At 49.0% G+C, this 14,095-nt stretch overlaps 6 protein-coding genes across 6 annotated transcripts; 2 read left to right on the top strand and 4 right to left on the bottom strand.

Moving 5' to 3' along the window:
• Nucleotides 1–68: 68 nt before the first annotated feature.
• On the top strand, nt 69–1,679 carry BT62DRAFT_913717 (P60-like protein; the record flags this gene model as incomplete). Its single annotated transcript, XM_043183892.1, has 7 exons — nt 69–187; nt 243–307; nt 365–723; nt 798–1,115; nt 1,171–1,422; nt 1,478–1,554; nt 1,613–1,679. Coding segments are annotated over 7 exons (1,257 nt in total), but the record flags the coding sequence as incomplete, so codon positions are not given.
• Nucleotides 1,680–4,874: 3,195 nt separating this feature from the next.
• BT62DRAFT_924732 (alpha/beta-hydrolase) lies at nt 4,875–6,368 on the bottom strand (the record flags this gene model as incomplete). The annotated part of the gene is made up of 8 exons (XM_043184650.1): nt 4,875–4,981; nt 5,082–5,156; nt 5,208–5,420; nt 5,472–5,774; nt 5,824–5,910; nt 5,943–6,129; nt 6,177–6,255; nt 6,280–6,368. 8 exons carry the CDS (start codon nt 6,366–6,368, stop codon nt 4,875–4,877), a joined length of 1,140 nt encoding a protein of 379 aa, XP_043032917.1.
• Nucleotides 6,369–7,530: 1,162 nt separating this feature from the next.
• On the top strand, nt 7,531–7,976 carry BT62DRAFT_1013980 (uncharacterized protein; the record flags this gene model as incomplete). The annotated part of the gene is made up of 3 exons (XM_043178137.1): nt 7,531–7,676; nt 7,718–7,798; nt 7,862–7,976. The coding sequence occupies 3 exons, from the start codon at nt 7,531–7,533 to the stop codon at nt 7,974–7,976; spliced, it is 342 nt and encodes a 113-aa protein (XP_043032916.1).
• A 1,707-nt stretch (nt 7,977–9,683) lies between these two features.
• BT62DRAFT_939017 (uncharacterized protein) lies at nt 9,684–11,057 on the bottom strand. Its single transcript, XM_043187641.1, has 2 exons — nt 10,089–11,057; nt 9,684–10,032 (listed from the first exon to the last, which is right to left on the bottom strand). The coding sequence occupies exons 1-2, from the start codon at nt 10,968–10,970 to the stop codon at nt 9,877–9,879; spliced, it is 1,038 nt and encodes a 345-aa protein (XP_043032915.1). The 5' UTR covers nt 10,971–11,057; the 3' UTR covers nt 9,684–9,876.
• A 988-nt stretch (nt 11,058–12,045) lies between these two features.
• On the bottom strand, nt 12,046–12,827 carry BT62DRAFT_939016 (uncharacterized protein). The gene is made up of 2 exons (XM_043187640.1): nt 12,398–12,827; nt 12,046–12,334 (listed from the first exon to the last, which is right to left on the bottom strand). The coding sequence occupies exons 1-2, from the start codon at nt 12,809–12,811 to the stop codon at nt 12,167–12,169; spliced, it is 582 nt and encodes a 193-aa protein (XP_043032914.1). The 5' UTR covers nt 12,812–12,827; the 3' UTR covers nt 12,046–12,166.
• A 257-nt stretch (nt 12,828–13,084) lies between these two features.
• BT62DRAFT_913725 (uncharacterized protein) lies at nt 13,085–13,462 on the bottom strand (the record flags this gene model as incomplete). Its single annotated transcript, XM_043183893.1, has 2 exons — nt 13,085–13,263; nt 13,318–13,462. Coding segments are annotated over 2 exons (324 nt in total), but the record flags the coding sequence as incomplete, so codon positions are not given.
• Nucleotides 13,463–14,095: the final 633 nt, after the last annotated feature.

Genomic DNA, 14,095 nt, shown 5'->3' with positions numbered 1-14,095 from the left:
TTACCATCATGTCCACTTCTGCTTCGAAAACAAAAAGCAAAGCCAAACCCATGCGGTCAGCCGTATGAGCTCCTTCCCAGCATAATCAGTCGAGCCGCAGGTGCAAACGAGCATGGCGCAAAAACGTTAATATTGAAGACGTCGAAGAGGCCTTGGACGGAATGAGGGAAAAAGAGAGGGTGGTAGGGTAGGTGTTCTATCTATTTGTTGATTCCCGCCAGTCTTCTTCACGTTTGCTTCAGTAAACCTTTGCAGAAAACCACCGATAACGGTCTTTTCTTCGTTGATCTCGCCGGTGATGATCAAGGTACGGGACATTCAAGTCCTTCTGCAGTTGAACCATTGTTTACAAAGATATCTCTAGTCCGGAAATCCATACCAAAGTCACTCGCATCGCAAACCACTGCAGCGAAGATTCTTGCCCAGCGATCGGCAGTGCCGGCGGTGTTTTCACGGGCGACATCGTCCGGGAAGAGAAAGGCAGCGGTGACGAGGGAGGAAAAGGAATGGATGTTGCGTATTGTGAAGCGTCCAAGACAAGGCCCTTTCAATAGTATTGTCGACCCTACAGAATTTGGTGCAGGGAGTGCTATTATTGGGTTAACAGAGGCGATGAAAAACAGTGGCCAATTCGACCCGTGGGCTGCAGACGCAGAAGAGAAAGTAGAAGTGCCAGAGGGAACAGAACGTCTCCAGAAAAAGCCCGTGAAGGTTTGCTTATCTGTACTGTGGTACTATCGCAAGCTAATGCATCACGACAGGCGCCAACGCATTCACAGCCCTGAAAAATCATCGAGGTCCCGGCAGTGGTCGAGCCCCACCTTGGGACATCCTATAATCCTCCAGCCGATGCACATCGCGAGCTCCTTCTCAGAGCTCACGAGATCGAGGAGAGGAGGATTGCCGAGGCTGAAAAGCTGACAGAGGTGAAAAACCAGATGGAGAACGCACGTGTGGGTGAGGATGATGGTAATAGCGGCGTACCCGGAATGAAGGTCGATATCGCCACTACGGTTGAAGAGGAGGAGGAGCCCTCAGAAACTTTCAGTAAACCAGCCCTGGAGAGGAAGATGAAACAACAGCGGAGAAAGGCTGCCAAGGTACTGCCAGTAGAGGTTAGTAGCGGATATCATCCTGATCCTCTTTCACCATGCTAATGCGACCTTCCAGAAACGTGCACTGGCAAACAAAGCTGCTAATAAACGTATACTGGCCACGATTGACAGAGTCAAAGCTTTAAGCAAAGAGGCGAAGATAAATAGCGCCAAGCGCGACGCAGAGCGTCAACAGCTTCGGCTTTTGGCCGAAACCAAGCTGAAGAAAGGGCTGTCGGGGCAAAAGCTTGGGAAGCACAAGGTAGCAGAGGGTGGAATAAACGTGCAGCTGGGAGAAGACCTAAGCGAAAGTTTAAGAGTGCTCAAAGTGAGTACCTGGTATCCTTGTACATTCGTCCCCTGATTCGCAATATTTTTTGCAGCCTGAAGGTAATCTATTCAGGGTTCGGTTCCTCAGTTTGCAACACCGAGGAAGGATTGAGCCTCGCGCGTTCGTACTGTATGTAGCCCCCCGTGATTTTTTATTCTGATGAGGCGCTGACTTGTGGGATGTCTAGACCTAAGAAACAGAGAACACAGACAGTGGAATACGAGAAACACGCGTGGAAGAAGTTCGATAGGTAGTAATGAGACGTCGTATGCCATGTTGTCTTACGCCACGCTTGAGTAGTACTGATTAGGGTCTGTAATATAGGTTACATTAATGGATAGAATTGCCGATAAAATAGAGACACAGTCGCCGCCTCACAGTCTTGAGACATGTGCAGGCTCGTAAAGTTTTCCCCCACTAGACGTTCGCAGGCATGATTTTAGGTGAAGTTCATGCGACTATAGAAGACTTTTTCATTGTTCAAAGATCGTCACAAAACACCCCGGAGGTTCATTGTCGTCTTATGGCCGCTCTTGCCACCTTTCCCTTTTCGATCCCGTGACAAACTTGACCAAAGGACGTCGGTTTACTCATTACCTCCCTCAAACGCGAGGCAGTTAGCACTCTTGTTCTTGGTCGTCCACCTACACCAATCGACGTTCCTTGTCCCTTTCGGTTCATATTCTTCTCACACTCCCTTTTCTCCGCACCCTCCCTCGTTTGAAGCATCGTCTCTATCTATGGCCCACCAGCCAGAATCGACGACATCATCGGAGAAGTCCTTGTCGTCGCGTCTATTTAATAAGATCAATTTTTAGTCTTGGTGCCCCTCCGCAGTCACTGCCCGTCTGCCACTCTTCCCCCTCGCCGCCTCCTGTGACAGATAACGGGTCAGAGACGTCTAACACCAGCGACGTGTCGTCAGAGTCCAGCAGTATGGTGTGGAATCCGTCATCTTCTCCATTCCCACCTTCACTGGTTGAGGTGGCAGATGCCGAGGTGGAGATGCCCAGCGCGTCAGAGCCGTCCTACAGTACTCCGAGCAGCACAATATATTATCAGCCATATCATCCCCGTATTCTGTCGCCAATCCCGGAGGGCGGTAGCATTTTTGACGACGAGCCATGTTATCCCCCAGATGAGGAATCAACATTCGATGCGCTGCCTAATGTTGACGAAACCCCACCGAGTCCTCTGCCCAAAAAGAAACCGCCTGTTCCACCATGAGGGGTCATTGTCAGTTGTTTATTGCCTCTCACTCTGTCAGCTGGGTCTACCGCCTCTGTACCCCCTGGGTATCTTCGGATATGTGGACGCACTGCACCTACTCCAACGAATCGGCCACCCTTTGAAGAAGGACCTCCGTCACCGTCCTCGTGCAAGGTATGCATGCTCTGCTCTGTTTGCTGCTAAAACATACTGAAGTAACTGGCAGGGTATCATAGACTTCCCTTACGACTTTCCCACTGATGACGCCCCACGATCTGCTTCTCCTTTTGCCAGGAGCGATTCCGAGTCGAGCCGCAATAGCTCCAGCACCGATGAAGTTCAATCAGACAGCAAAGTGTCGACTGGACGTTGGAAGCGACTGTTTCGCAGTCGGAAATCATCTAAGCCATCGGTGCCTCCATCCGCCTGCCTTCCGGAATCTTCGACTCTGGTCGTATCAGAGTTCGGTGCCGTCGAGTCTGCAGAGCCATTGCCGAACGACGAAACACAGCTATCTTTAGGCCGTAATGTGCTCAAAAAAACCCCCAAAAAACCCGCTAACCTGGAGGTGCCAACAAAAAGCGAGGCGAAAAGCGTGACCAAGGTGTCCCGAACGATGTGGTTCCAAGGGTCGACTGCAGCGAAGAAAGGTTCCTTCTCATCGATAGAAGCGACATTAGATAATGACCAGAGATACGTCTTGGTTTGCGGCTGACAACTGCGAAAGGCGGTAGTGGCTGCTCAAGGGCCGGTGCTGTCCTCTTTCCAAATGACCGCAACGACAGCGTAGAACGCAGCCATTACTAACGTCCAAGACAAAAATGGCAACATACTCGCTGCTGCATCCCTCGACAACCGTGACAGCTGCGATATGAAGTGTGTCTCTGGAGTCGGTGTCTTGTCTCTCTATTTCTTCGAGCTAAAGGAGCCAGTACCGTCAACTTTTCAAGTTTCGATTCCGGCTGTAGCCGTGCCTTTCTTAATGTTGGCGGCAACAACGGAGAGAACATTACTCTGCTCACCGTGATTGTGATCGTGCAGCCTGGTCCTGGTCCCTATCGATATCCGTTCCGTTTCGGTGAATTCCCCTCTCCCGGAGAAAGCGGACTGAGTCAAGTTGGCGTAAATTGGAAAAACTAGAGGGCTTGGATACGGAGGACTTCCCCATGTGATACCGAATATGCCACACAGAACAAACCAGGACGCCGGGCTCCCCATCCCATCCCCATTGCCACCGTAGAACGGTAATGTCATCAAAGTCGCCTCTGGGCCGCATCTCACCAACAGGCTTTATGGGATCTGGAAGACCAGCAGCAGCCCTCGTATCGCAGAAGTGGCGAAATTGCTGCACCGGCTCACGTTGTCTTCAGTCTGAAAAAAGATGTCATTCCCATATCACTCCACATTGACGCGACCAACGCCGAGGTCATTGACCAATCCAAAGAGGAATTCTTGGGATGAGAGTAGGGTCTGGTTGGCAGTAGATGGGACGAGGGACGACCGCGACGTCTTGGCCGTGAGCGGTATAAGGTATAGTTGAAGTCGGGTACGTTTTTTCTGGGTGCAGTCAGGCAGGAAGAAATGTCAAAAACTCGTCAGTATTGGAGAGACAGTGTGTAATCCATGGTTGGAATTTGAGGGGTAGATCCGTGCTACATATGTCAAGTCAAACTCCAAACCGATTCGTCTCGAGTATTCAGAAAGCATGCCGCTTCCAAGCCGAGCGGCGTCAATAGTACCACCTTATCATCTCATGCATAACTTGATATGATATACAATAACACAGAGCGAGTCCTGGTCATCTGGCAACGCTTCCAACCACACAAAGAGGTTTAGCAACATGGTGTTCATTCAATAACTTCTTATGCATTCTTCACTAGACTCGCTCCAAAATAATAAGGCAAATTATGCGCACTCATTGATCTAGTACCGAGGGAGACATAAACGCGCTATCTTTACCGGTGGAAAGCGACAGCATTATCCCTAAGGAACTCGATCTGTTCCTCCCGATAGTCATCCGGAATTACAGTCATATTCTCGCCTTTCAATTGTATGAGCACCGGGGGGCCACGATCAGTGAAAGAAACCATTCTAACGAGTAATTTTAACATGCCTCATTATCCGGTGTGTATTGTGGCCAGTTAGGGTTTGCCAATTGATTAACAAGCATCCAACCAGCAGCATGAGAATCACTCACGAGACGTCCCTAAGCCATCGTTGGGATCCAAGCTCGTACTAGATTAAACCCAGTAGTCGACCATCATTTCACCCAGCAAGATCGACGAAGCCGGCTCAGTGGAGGAATCCAGTTCTCCGTAGATAAACTCTAGTTCCGCTGAATGAGTCACTGGCAAATATCTCAGTACAACTCAGACGGATTCAGGAAAGACGAGATCCGCCTCCAAAGTAGGGCGCCCAAGACGAGGAATTCTGTGCGAATTGATAACCGTACGATTTCACGCCTGCTCGCACAGCAGCCTGTATCCATGTTCGACGTTGAGCATCAAAGGTTAAGTCTCCCACTGAAATTGATGGTTAAGCACTTCATATTGGGAACAAGAAACAATGCTTACTCATAGATGCCAATCTCTTATAGCCTACGGGTAACCCAAAACTTTCATTTCCGGTGCCATACGGCGAACCCAAGGATGGATCGTTAGGGTACAGTTCGAGAAAGCGGTCCAGGATAGCATCAGGGATGTAAGGTGGGAAAGCTGAATAGGTGGTCTGTATGTAATCCTTGATGTCCCCATCGGTGAAGCTGCGATTTGTCTGTTGACCAGTCCCTAATGAACACTAACGTTGAGTTTGGCCTTTGTATAAAATTCATATCATACCTTCGTCCAAGTTCGTGCCTGAGATGAAAGGAATCGTGGCAAACTTGCCCTTCGCCCAGAGCTGCGTAGGCAGATCGGGAAGAACACCCGAAGTACCGTCCAGCACAGGATAAAAAGGGAAATCTTCGATAGCTAACGCATAGGCCTCCACGATTCCTTGATATATAGCGGACGAATTCACCGCCTGCAGGCAGCCGAAATTGTTCTGCGTGCCGGCGACGGACTTGCAGCCTGTTGTCCCTGCAACAAAATCTTGCCAGGTAGATTCTCGTGCAGATGCATTATAGATGACAGGGGAGGACGCTGAACCAGATTCAGAATAATAACTTTTGTGAAATGACGGTATGCGTACCGCAGCCCAGGCAAAGTTGGAAATCGACGAGTTTAGAAGCATCAAATTCGTCATCATAGATCCAGCACTTTCTCCGAAAATTGTTACCTACCCGGGAATGTTATCAAGAGAAGGTGCACATAACGAATTCACCACCTTGGTTTTATCACCACCAAACAAGCCAATATTCTGCTGAACCCATTCCAAGGCAGTTAACTGATCTCTGAGTCCGAGGTTGAGCTGTCCTCTGCTCTCGGCTTCCTGTCCTTGGGGAAAACCTAACGGCCCTAGCCGATAATTGTAGTTCACGTAGATGATGGGAGTTCCCTGGAGGCAATTAGTCACGAACACGTAGATAGAATGCGGAACTTTACTTTGGTAACACTCTGGGAAACGATATTGCTTCCATTGTACGACGACGAAGCGCCTCCAGCGAAACCGCCACCATAGGTCCTCCGTTGTCATTAGCGCAGGGACCACATGAATGAAAGATATAGTTCTACCAGAACATGACGGGCAAAGACAGCCCAGAGAGCATAGCACAGAACGGACACCACGATGAGCATGATTAGTGCGACGAGCAATGGGAGCGAACATCGCCCTCCTTATGTAGCTTTTTGGGTTCGGAGAAGGATGACCGTTTGGAAAGAGGAAGAGGTATTATTACAAAATATAGGATTCTCGCGCACTGCGCAGGTGCTTCGAGCCAAATTAAAAAGGTTCTGTTCGCCTGTCGTAAACTAAGGAAAATCCGACGCGTCAGGAAGCAGTGATTGACCTACCGAAGTATCAGCGAGTCCACCATGCACGGGTTTTGCGGCGCATTACTTAGGAATTATGCCCTTAAGATCCATGCATGCCACCTTTGGCGCCAGAGTATCGAAAGAAATAAGTGACAGGCATTGCGGGATGATAGTAATAGTGGAAGGAGGAGAAACGCCTTGCTTGTTTGGTCAACTTTGTCCACTTCAGACTTGGACGCGTACTCCGGCATCCGACGCGACTGACGGTGAAGCCTTTTAGTTCATTACGGCTCCGCTGCATGACATCTTCAGATACCCACGGCCGTCGGAAAGAGAAAGTCAGGAAAGAAATTGCACTCTGAACCTCCGCTCAAAGCTCTGCTTATCAAATGGACTGTATAATGGACTCCTGCTGCGGTCGTTGATGAGAAGTGACTTCGACATGAGTAAGGGGGAAACTGTTCTCCTTCTCGATGACATGCATCTGTCGAAAACTCAACGGTGGCGAAAATCAGGACTCGGGAAGTTGTCACAAAATCCTGGAACACACAAGACCTTCCGGAGAAACCTAACAACTTCGGCTGCTTATCCTAATTTTTTTTTTTTTTCATTTTCGTCCCTCATAGACCTCTGCGTGTCTCGTCACCAAGTCCCATATTCTTTCAATGTTCAGCTACAACTGTACGGAGGAGCTTCCAGACTTTACATGCTATGCGGTCATGAGGTTCCAAGGTTTTGTGACAACTTCCCATTCTTTGCTACCGTGTCAAGCCTGGGTCGATACATACAATTATTAATAAACCTGCGCGGTGCAAAGGAAGGACGATCGGCGACCTTGCAGAATTTGGCTCCGTGACTTTCGTTCGAAGTATCTCAGGGACCTAATGAGCTGGCTGGATGGCAAAGGATTCAAATCGCCAACCCGTGTTCAAGAGCAAAAAAAAAAAAGGCAGTGTCGGGTCCAGCAATACGGAAGAATAATTCGATGGCCGCTTTCTGCACACTTGCTTCGCTTCCCGAACTTACCTTGATTCCATCCAAGGCGCATCACGCATTCTCACCAACACTCGGAGAAGTGAAAACGCCAGCCCTTCGTCCTGCAAGAAGGGAAAGACGGCAGAATGAGCGGCCGTAGGTACTGTCTCGCGGGTCTACAAGCTCATGTAATCCAGCTGTGGCATCGATGTCTATAAACACTGTCATCTCCTGATCACGCCTCCTTCACAACTCGAAGCAGTCGCGAAGCCAGGCTGGTAAACAGGGAGTTGATCGAGCAAGGTGCGCTCGTACGACAGCGCTGATTCTTCTCCTGATAGGCGTCGCAGTCGAGAGAAAGTCACAGAATTCGACTCGAAATACAAGGAGGATGCACAAGGCGCATATCTCTATCCTGAAAATCTTGCCTTTGGAATACTATTGCGCAATCACTAGCGACACCGATAAGCCAGAGTCTTCTCTCCATCCGTCCTTGACAGGATGATCTTCATGGTGAACCATGCTCGTTATTTTCCCTTTACGCTCTTAAATTATTTTTGTATCCTACATTCTTTTATGAATATACGTTCAAGTTCAAGCTATCTAGATCAGTCTCAAATTGTACCCAGGAACCATCCGCGGAAGCAAATCTGCAATCGATTCCCAAAGAGGTATTCACCGCTCGGTATTTTCAAATTTGGGGCAAACAAAAGAAACTTTCACTTTCACTTGTTCAACTTCTCCTATTCGACCATTTTTTCTCTCGCGTGATTCGATTTCCATTCTTGATATCAGCACCCACTTTCAATTCTGACCAGGTTACTAATGACTTACTGAGGAGGGGAAGATGGCCACAGTGGAGACGATCGTCTGCCTCGCATCCAGATCCTCATATGCTTTCGCACTACCAGAAATGGAGAAGACACAAGTCGCCCTCCGAATCCTTCCAGACACACATCGAGACCGACGAGTCAATCTGCCTTAGTCCAGTCTAAGGAAGATATCATCCCCATTGAGGTGGGCTTGCGAACATCCATGACCATAATGGTCATGGCTAGCAGCATCAACCCTTCGTGTGCCAGGGAACCAGCACACGAATGCCTCTACGCAAGTCCTTATGAAGACAGGTCCGTTGCCGGAAAATATGGGAGTATTCACAGCTTTGCGTTCCCAGTTGTATAATGGCGAATCTGAGTCCTAAGGCTCAGAGTTTTGATTCACTGAAGCGATAAGATATGTACATCGACGTAAAGGAACAGTATTAGTCTAAAGCATCAGGAAAAACTCATCAAACTATATAGAGCGAGAGGAGAAAGCGAGAACACACGAAAAGATGCTAAATTACAACATCAAGTCGGTTGAAGAAAAGCATTTCAGGAAGTGTGAATATCACGCCATTTTTTTCAGTTGTAGGATGACAATGATACGGTGTGGTCCGGTTAGGCAGCTTTTGAAAACGAGATAGTTCGCAGGCAAGCATACTAGACATGGCTGGCGAGACGATGGTAATAAAATACCGGTAACAAGGAGAGGCTCATCCAGCTGTGAGACAATTGCCATATGTCTAGCAAAAAAGAGCTATACTCTGCATCCTTAAGACCATGCATTTCCAATGAGACTGAAAGCGACAAAATGACAAGCTGGCCGTAGAGGTCAGTTTTCTCCGAGTTATCATATCACGTCGCTATCTAGCATCAACGACTAGCAACAGGTTCATAGAGCATAAAGATGCATCGTGTAAGACATTGAGGCCCCGAACGATAGCTATGATAGCGTTGTGAACATAATCGCCCATGTCGACTTCGCTTCCGAGATGAATGTCGCTCAGAAGTCCAAAGACCTCCAATTCCTCGACATTTTACCAACCCGGCCAGAGAAGAGACAAATTCTCTAAGCTTCCTGAAGAAGGGAGCACGTTCTGGTCGACCTTCTTCTTCTTTCATTGGTCGTTCGCCCTTTTCTGTCCGAGCGGAAACCATAAATGATACCTTTGGCTATTGGAACTGCACGAAGAGGCGAGAAAGGAAATGATATCTGTCCCAGGAACAATAAGTGGAAGTAATTTCAGCTGAAAGATTCGTACGGAACAAATCCGACAGAGTACTTAGCACCATGGCGAGCCCGAGTGCGATATTGGTCATCCGATGAACACAAAATGTCGCATGACTGTCAAAAGAAACACTATCACATTTAGCAGCGGTCATCAAAACAAAACACGGCATAAAACTACATTATCGCAGAAGCATCGAAAGCAGATAGTTAGCAATGAAAGCAGGGAGCGTAGGTAGTATTACATAGCACGATGGAAAGATAGGAAGAACGAAAACGATGTGGAGGAAGGAGAAACAAGAAGAATTTACTGTGTATAGGACCTATCACCAGCAGGGGACTGATACCTCGCTAACGTCGCTCGAAGCTGATTGACCTCTGCCTCTGCCTGTTGACGGGCTACCCGTTCTTGCTGAAGGGCTTCCTCTGCCCGTGTACGGGCCCTCTCTGGAGCAAGAAGCGCCTGACAAGCATATCAGAAAAATCTGTCCGTCTAAAGAATGATAATCAAAAGCTCACGTCTCGCAACTCAACCCACTCCTGGTCCGCGATAACTTTTGCTTCTTCCCACTGCAGCTTGACCGTCTCCGGCGCCCTCCATTCGTTCACTTCATCGCCTCTCCCAAGGACCATGCCCGGCGCCAACTCAGGATTCCTGCCCTGTAATGGAGCATACTTTGTCCGTGCTATATGCGGTGCTGCCTCCATATCGAGAACCTTCCAAATGGTGTATGCAAACCAGTAGCACTGCGCAAAGATGAGGTGGTACACTACAGTGTTCGTCGAGGTGGTCTGGAGGAGGAGGAGAAAGTGCTCGAGGGTGACGCGTCTTTGCGCCTGACTGAAGTCCATCGTCATAAGGCAATGGTACGGGCATCCACCCTGCACCTCCAGGGCTTCGTCGATGCTGCGCAAGATGACGACTCTGTCGAATGCATCAATAGGATACCACTTGCTGAAATTCTTGACTTTGGCGCCGAAGTGATGAAGACGGTTTGGGGTATCCCAGTGATCATCAGTGGTAGTCGAGGAAGAAGCGGTAGAAGAATTGGACTGTGAGGCATTCGGTGTAGGTGAATCGTGCAACCTATCTACCATGAGGAACCCACTCCGCCCAGCTCCCGAAGATTCCTTCACGGTCACCACGAGGTACTCGTGCTGAGACACATTATGGGATGGACAACACTTACGGTACTCGATTTGTTCGACATGAATATTACCGAGGCCTCGCCGGAGGAAATCGTTACGGTTCTTAAGCGCGCTGAGAAGGAGCGTAGCGCTCGTCGCCCCCCGCTGAGGCTCGGTTGCGAAGATACACATGTCGTCGGAAGGGCCAGGGGACGGCATGATGAAGGAAAGGACGGTAGAGAAGAGCCGGGTGAGCCACTGGAAGGGCATCATCTTGTTCTGTCGTCTTTAAAGAAGATGCAGAGGCAGGAGATGGCGGTCGACATTAGCGTTGGGTTTAGTTCCCACGATCGCCCTTGCCTGGCGGTGGACACGTTCCTTTCAATATTTTAGGTTCCGCTTATCTTTCAGTAAGGAAACTTAGTACCGCAAAGGGAAGCCTTGAACAGATACTTTGGTTTCTGCTGAAAAATTGGGCGCATAGTGTGAAGAGTATTCAATCGATGTACTCGTGCCCTACATTTGCTTCGTTGCCGACACGCCCTTGCTGTTCTCGACCGCCTCGTTGATATCTTGCTGTACCCCCACTATTCTCAAAAAAGCAAAATTCAAGGTGATACGTATCAAAGCGCCCACAAAAGGCTGCAATTACCTTGAATGCTGCAACGGCGCGGTAGCAACGATGTAACGGTTGCTGTCATTCACACAGCTGTGTTCTCTTGACCTTCTCATTCTTCGAAAAGAAATGGGGATCCATCCATCTGTAAATTTTCAGAGTCCGTTCCTCAGCCTGTGCAAGATTTCCGTTCTGAAAAATGGAACGACGAACAATGCGTACTTGCATGAAGGAAATGCTGCGGTGGACGATGCCAACTATGATGTAATCACAGACCATCATCACCACCATAATGCCCTTCCAGTAAGCATTCTGATAAACGCGTCTTTATCCCTTACTCACATCTTCCTGGTAGCTTTCAAAGACCAAAAATCACGCGTTTGTCCTCGACCACGCTCACTGCAGCCAGTCTGATAACTCCTATCCGTAGAATCGTAGATACAAGCGTAGAACAATCATTCCCGGGCAAGTGCAATCCATACTACAAAGAAGGCCGTGTCAAGGCTGACCCGTGTATCAGCTTCCTCTACGTGACCTTTGTCCATTTCAGGCCCCGTTTCTCCGTGCAACTGGGACGTCATGTACATATCAGCTAAACAACCATCAATTTGTTGTGCCATAAGGAAGGAGAAGACGACGTCTTGGTTTGGTCTATATGGATTATACGCGTAGAAAGAGTGAAAAAAATGCAAGGCTATATATAGAAGATGTTCGACTCAAATCAAGTTCTACAAAAAATAATACAGTAACGATACTAGAAATATGGGGTTGGTGGAATAATGCAAGGGTATTAGTAACAATGTTTTGGATACAAGCGCGCCCGGGAATATTAAAGGCATAGCGTGGTGCGAAATTAATTCGCGTTCCTAGCGGCAATGGTAAGCGCGCCAATCACAATTCTCCAAGCAAGGTCAACAGCGTCCCACAAATCTGTGCTGTAGATGCCGATAGCGGTCATATCCTGCCAGAGCTCCTTAACATGCACAGCATGCGTAGTAGGCTTCTGCAAGTCTCCCTGCTCCTGGGAGCAAAGGTAGGCCGACAGTTGCATTCATGTCCCCATGGCCTCCAGGGTATCGAGGACCGTCTCGTGTGAGATGGATTGGAAGAAACCTACTGGGACTGGGAGGAGCGATCTGAAGACAGGCTCGAGGCGGTGGGTGTACATGAAGTTATGGATAATGCCGAATGCCTGCGGCGAGGGGAGGGCGAAGGGAAGAACAGGGAGCTTGACCAGCGATTGGCCGGCTTGTGAATGAGCAGGTGGGATCACCGGGAGATGCGCGCAGTGCGACGCAAGGACGAGAGCATGTATAGGAAACACCATACAATGCTCCGAGGGAATCTTGGAAGACGAGATAGCCAACACATGGATGGGGAACGCGCGCGACGGCGAGCAAACAGGGACGGATAACACGCCCGGAAGATGACTTTTCGACGGAACGGTGGGGAGATGGGAGGGCGCCAAAGTAGATGTCCCTGTTAGCAATCTGTACATAGCCGTTAGCGAGGAATTCGTTCGAAGAGTAGGGTCTGGATGCAGCCGAGGTCGAGCAGGAAGGAACATTACAAACTGGCGGGACAGTCAATATTCACGGTTGAATGTGAGCGCAGTAGATCCGTATCGTGCGAGTCGGACGCGTAGAGGTCAAAACCTAGTCTACTTTTAACAGGTTGAACTGGAATAGCTTACCGCCGGCATATACGTTTCCGAGCCGAGCGGAGTCTTCGGACCGCAACGTTAAAAATCTGTGCTCTTCGAAACACCTTCCTATTCTGCGTGAAGCTTCAGATATCCTTGTATCTGATCCTGCGCGCTCTCGAAACAGCCCGACCCCAATACCAATGATTTTGGGAACTCTTTCCCTCGCGTAACACCCTCCCCACGAACAACGTCCAACATTACTTGTACGCCCTTCTTCGGATCTCCTGGCTGGTTTCCATTGTACGCTGCGACAGGCCCCCTCGGTACACAAAAAAAGGTGAAAAGGTAACAACACTTACCCTGCAAAGCGCTCTCCACCTGCTCCGCCATCTTTCTATAATCCTCGATCTTGGCAACGTACGGTTTCCGATGGTCTCGTTTTAGGAAAGAGGTACGGAAGTACCCAAAGTCGATACGAATGCTTCGAAGACCCAAGGACGAGACTTAAGGGCGTACGAAGTTCCAGTAATGAGACAAACAAGTTGGGAAGTAGACATTGTGTACTGGGGAAACGAGGTATAACTTTGGGTCGGCCAGACGGGGCTCTTTTATACGGTTTGCTGCTTTCTCCACCTCGTCAAGTATTTGCGTGAGGTGGGCCCAACGACCCAAGTGTACGCGTCAATGATGTGGAAATCGGCTGCGATATGATTGGTGGAAACATATCCATAAGCCGGTCGACAAGGAGTCAGAGACGCTTCGCATAGCTTGTGCGGTGCTCATCACAAGCTCGAGAGGGGTGATTCCTAGAAATCCTAGCGTCAGCATTGCTAGACATTGGAGTCCAATGGAACTCACCGCTCAGTGAGTAGCAGCTTTCGGGGCCAGAGGACGATTAAACCAGCAACCAGCTAAGAGTACATACGAGAAACGTACGTACTTCGCAACATCCACTCATCTCGCCGTAAGAAAACCTGAATAATCTCCAAATGATGGCAGGAGCACTTGACACTATGACATCACCAGAAGGAGCTCCATCTAGTCCTTGAAGAGCGCTATGATAAAATAGCTTCGCGGGGATTTAGGTTGGAGAGAGCGCAATAGGCCAAAAGCAGTAGTAGTTGCTTGAGGGCCGGT

Source organism: Guyanagaster necrorhizus (assembly GCF_019112545.1).
Source record: "Guyanagaster necrorhizus MCA 3950 unplaced genomic scaffold BT62scaffold_74, whole genome shotgun sequence".
NCBI lineage: Eukaryota > Fungi > Basidiomycota > Agaricomycetes > Agaricales > Physalacriaceae > Guyanagaster > Guyanagaster necrorhizus.
The sequence above is the reverse complement of the archived record's forward strand: the minus strand, read 5'-3'. Positions and strand labels throughout refer to the sequence as shown.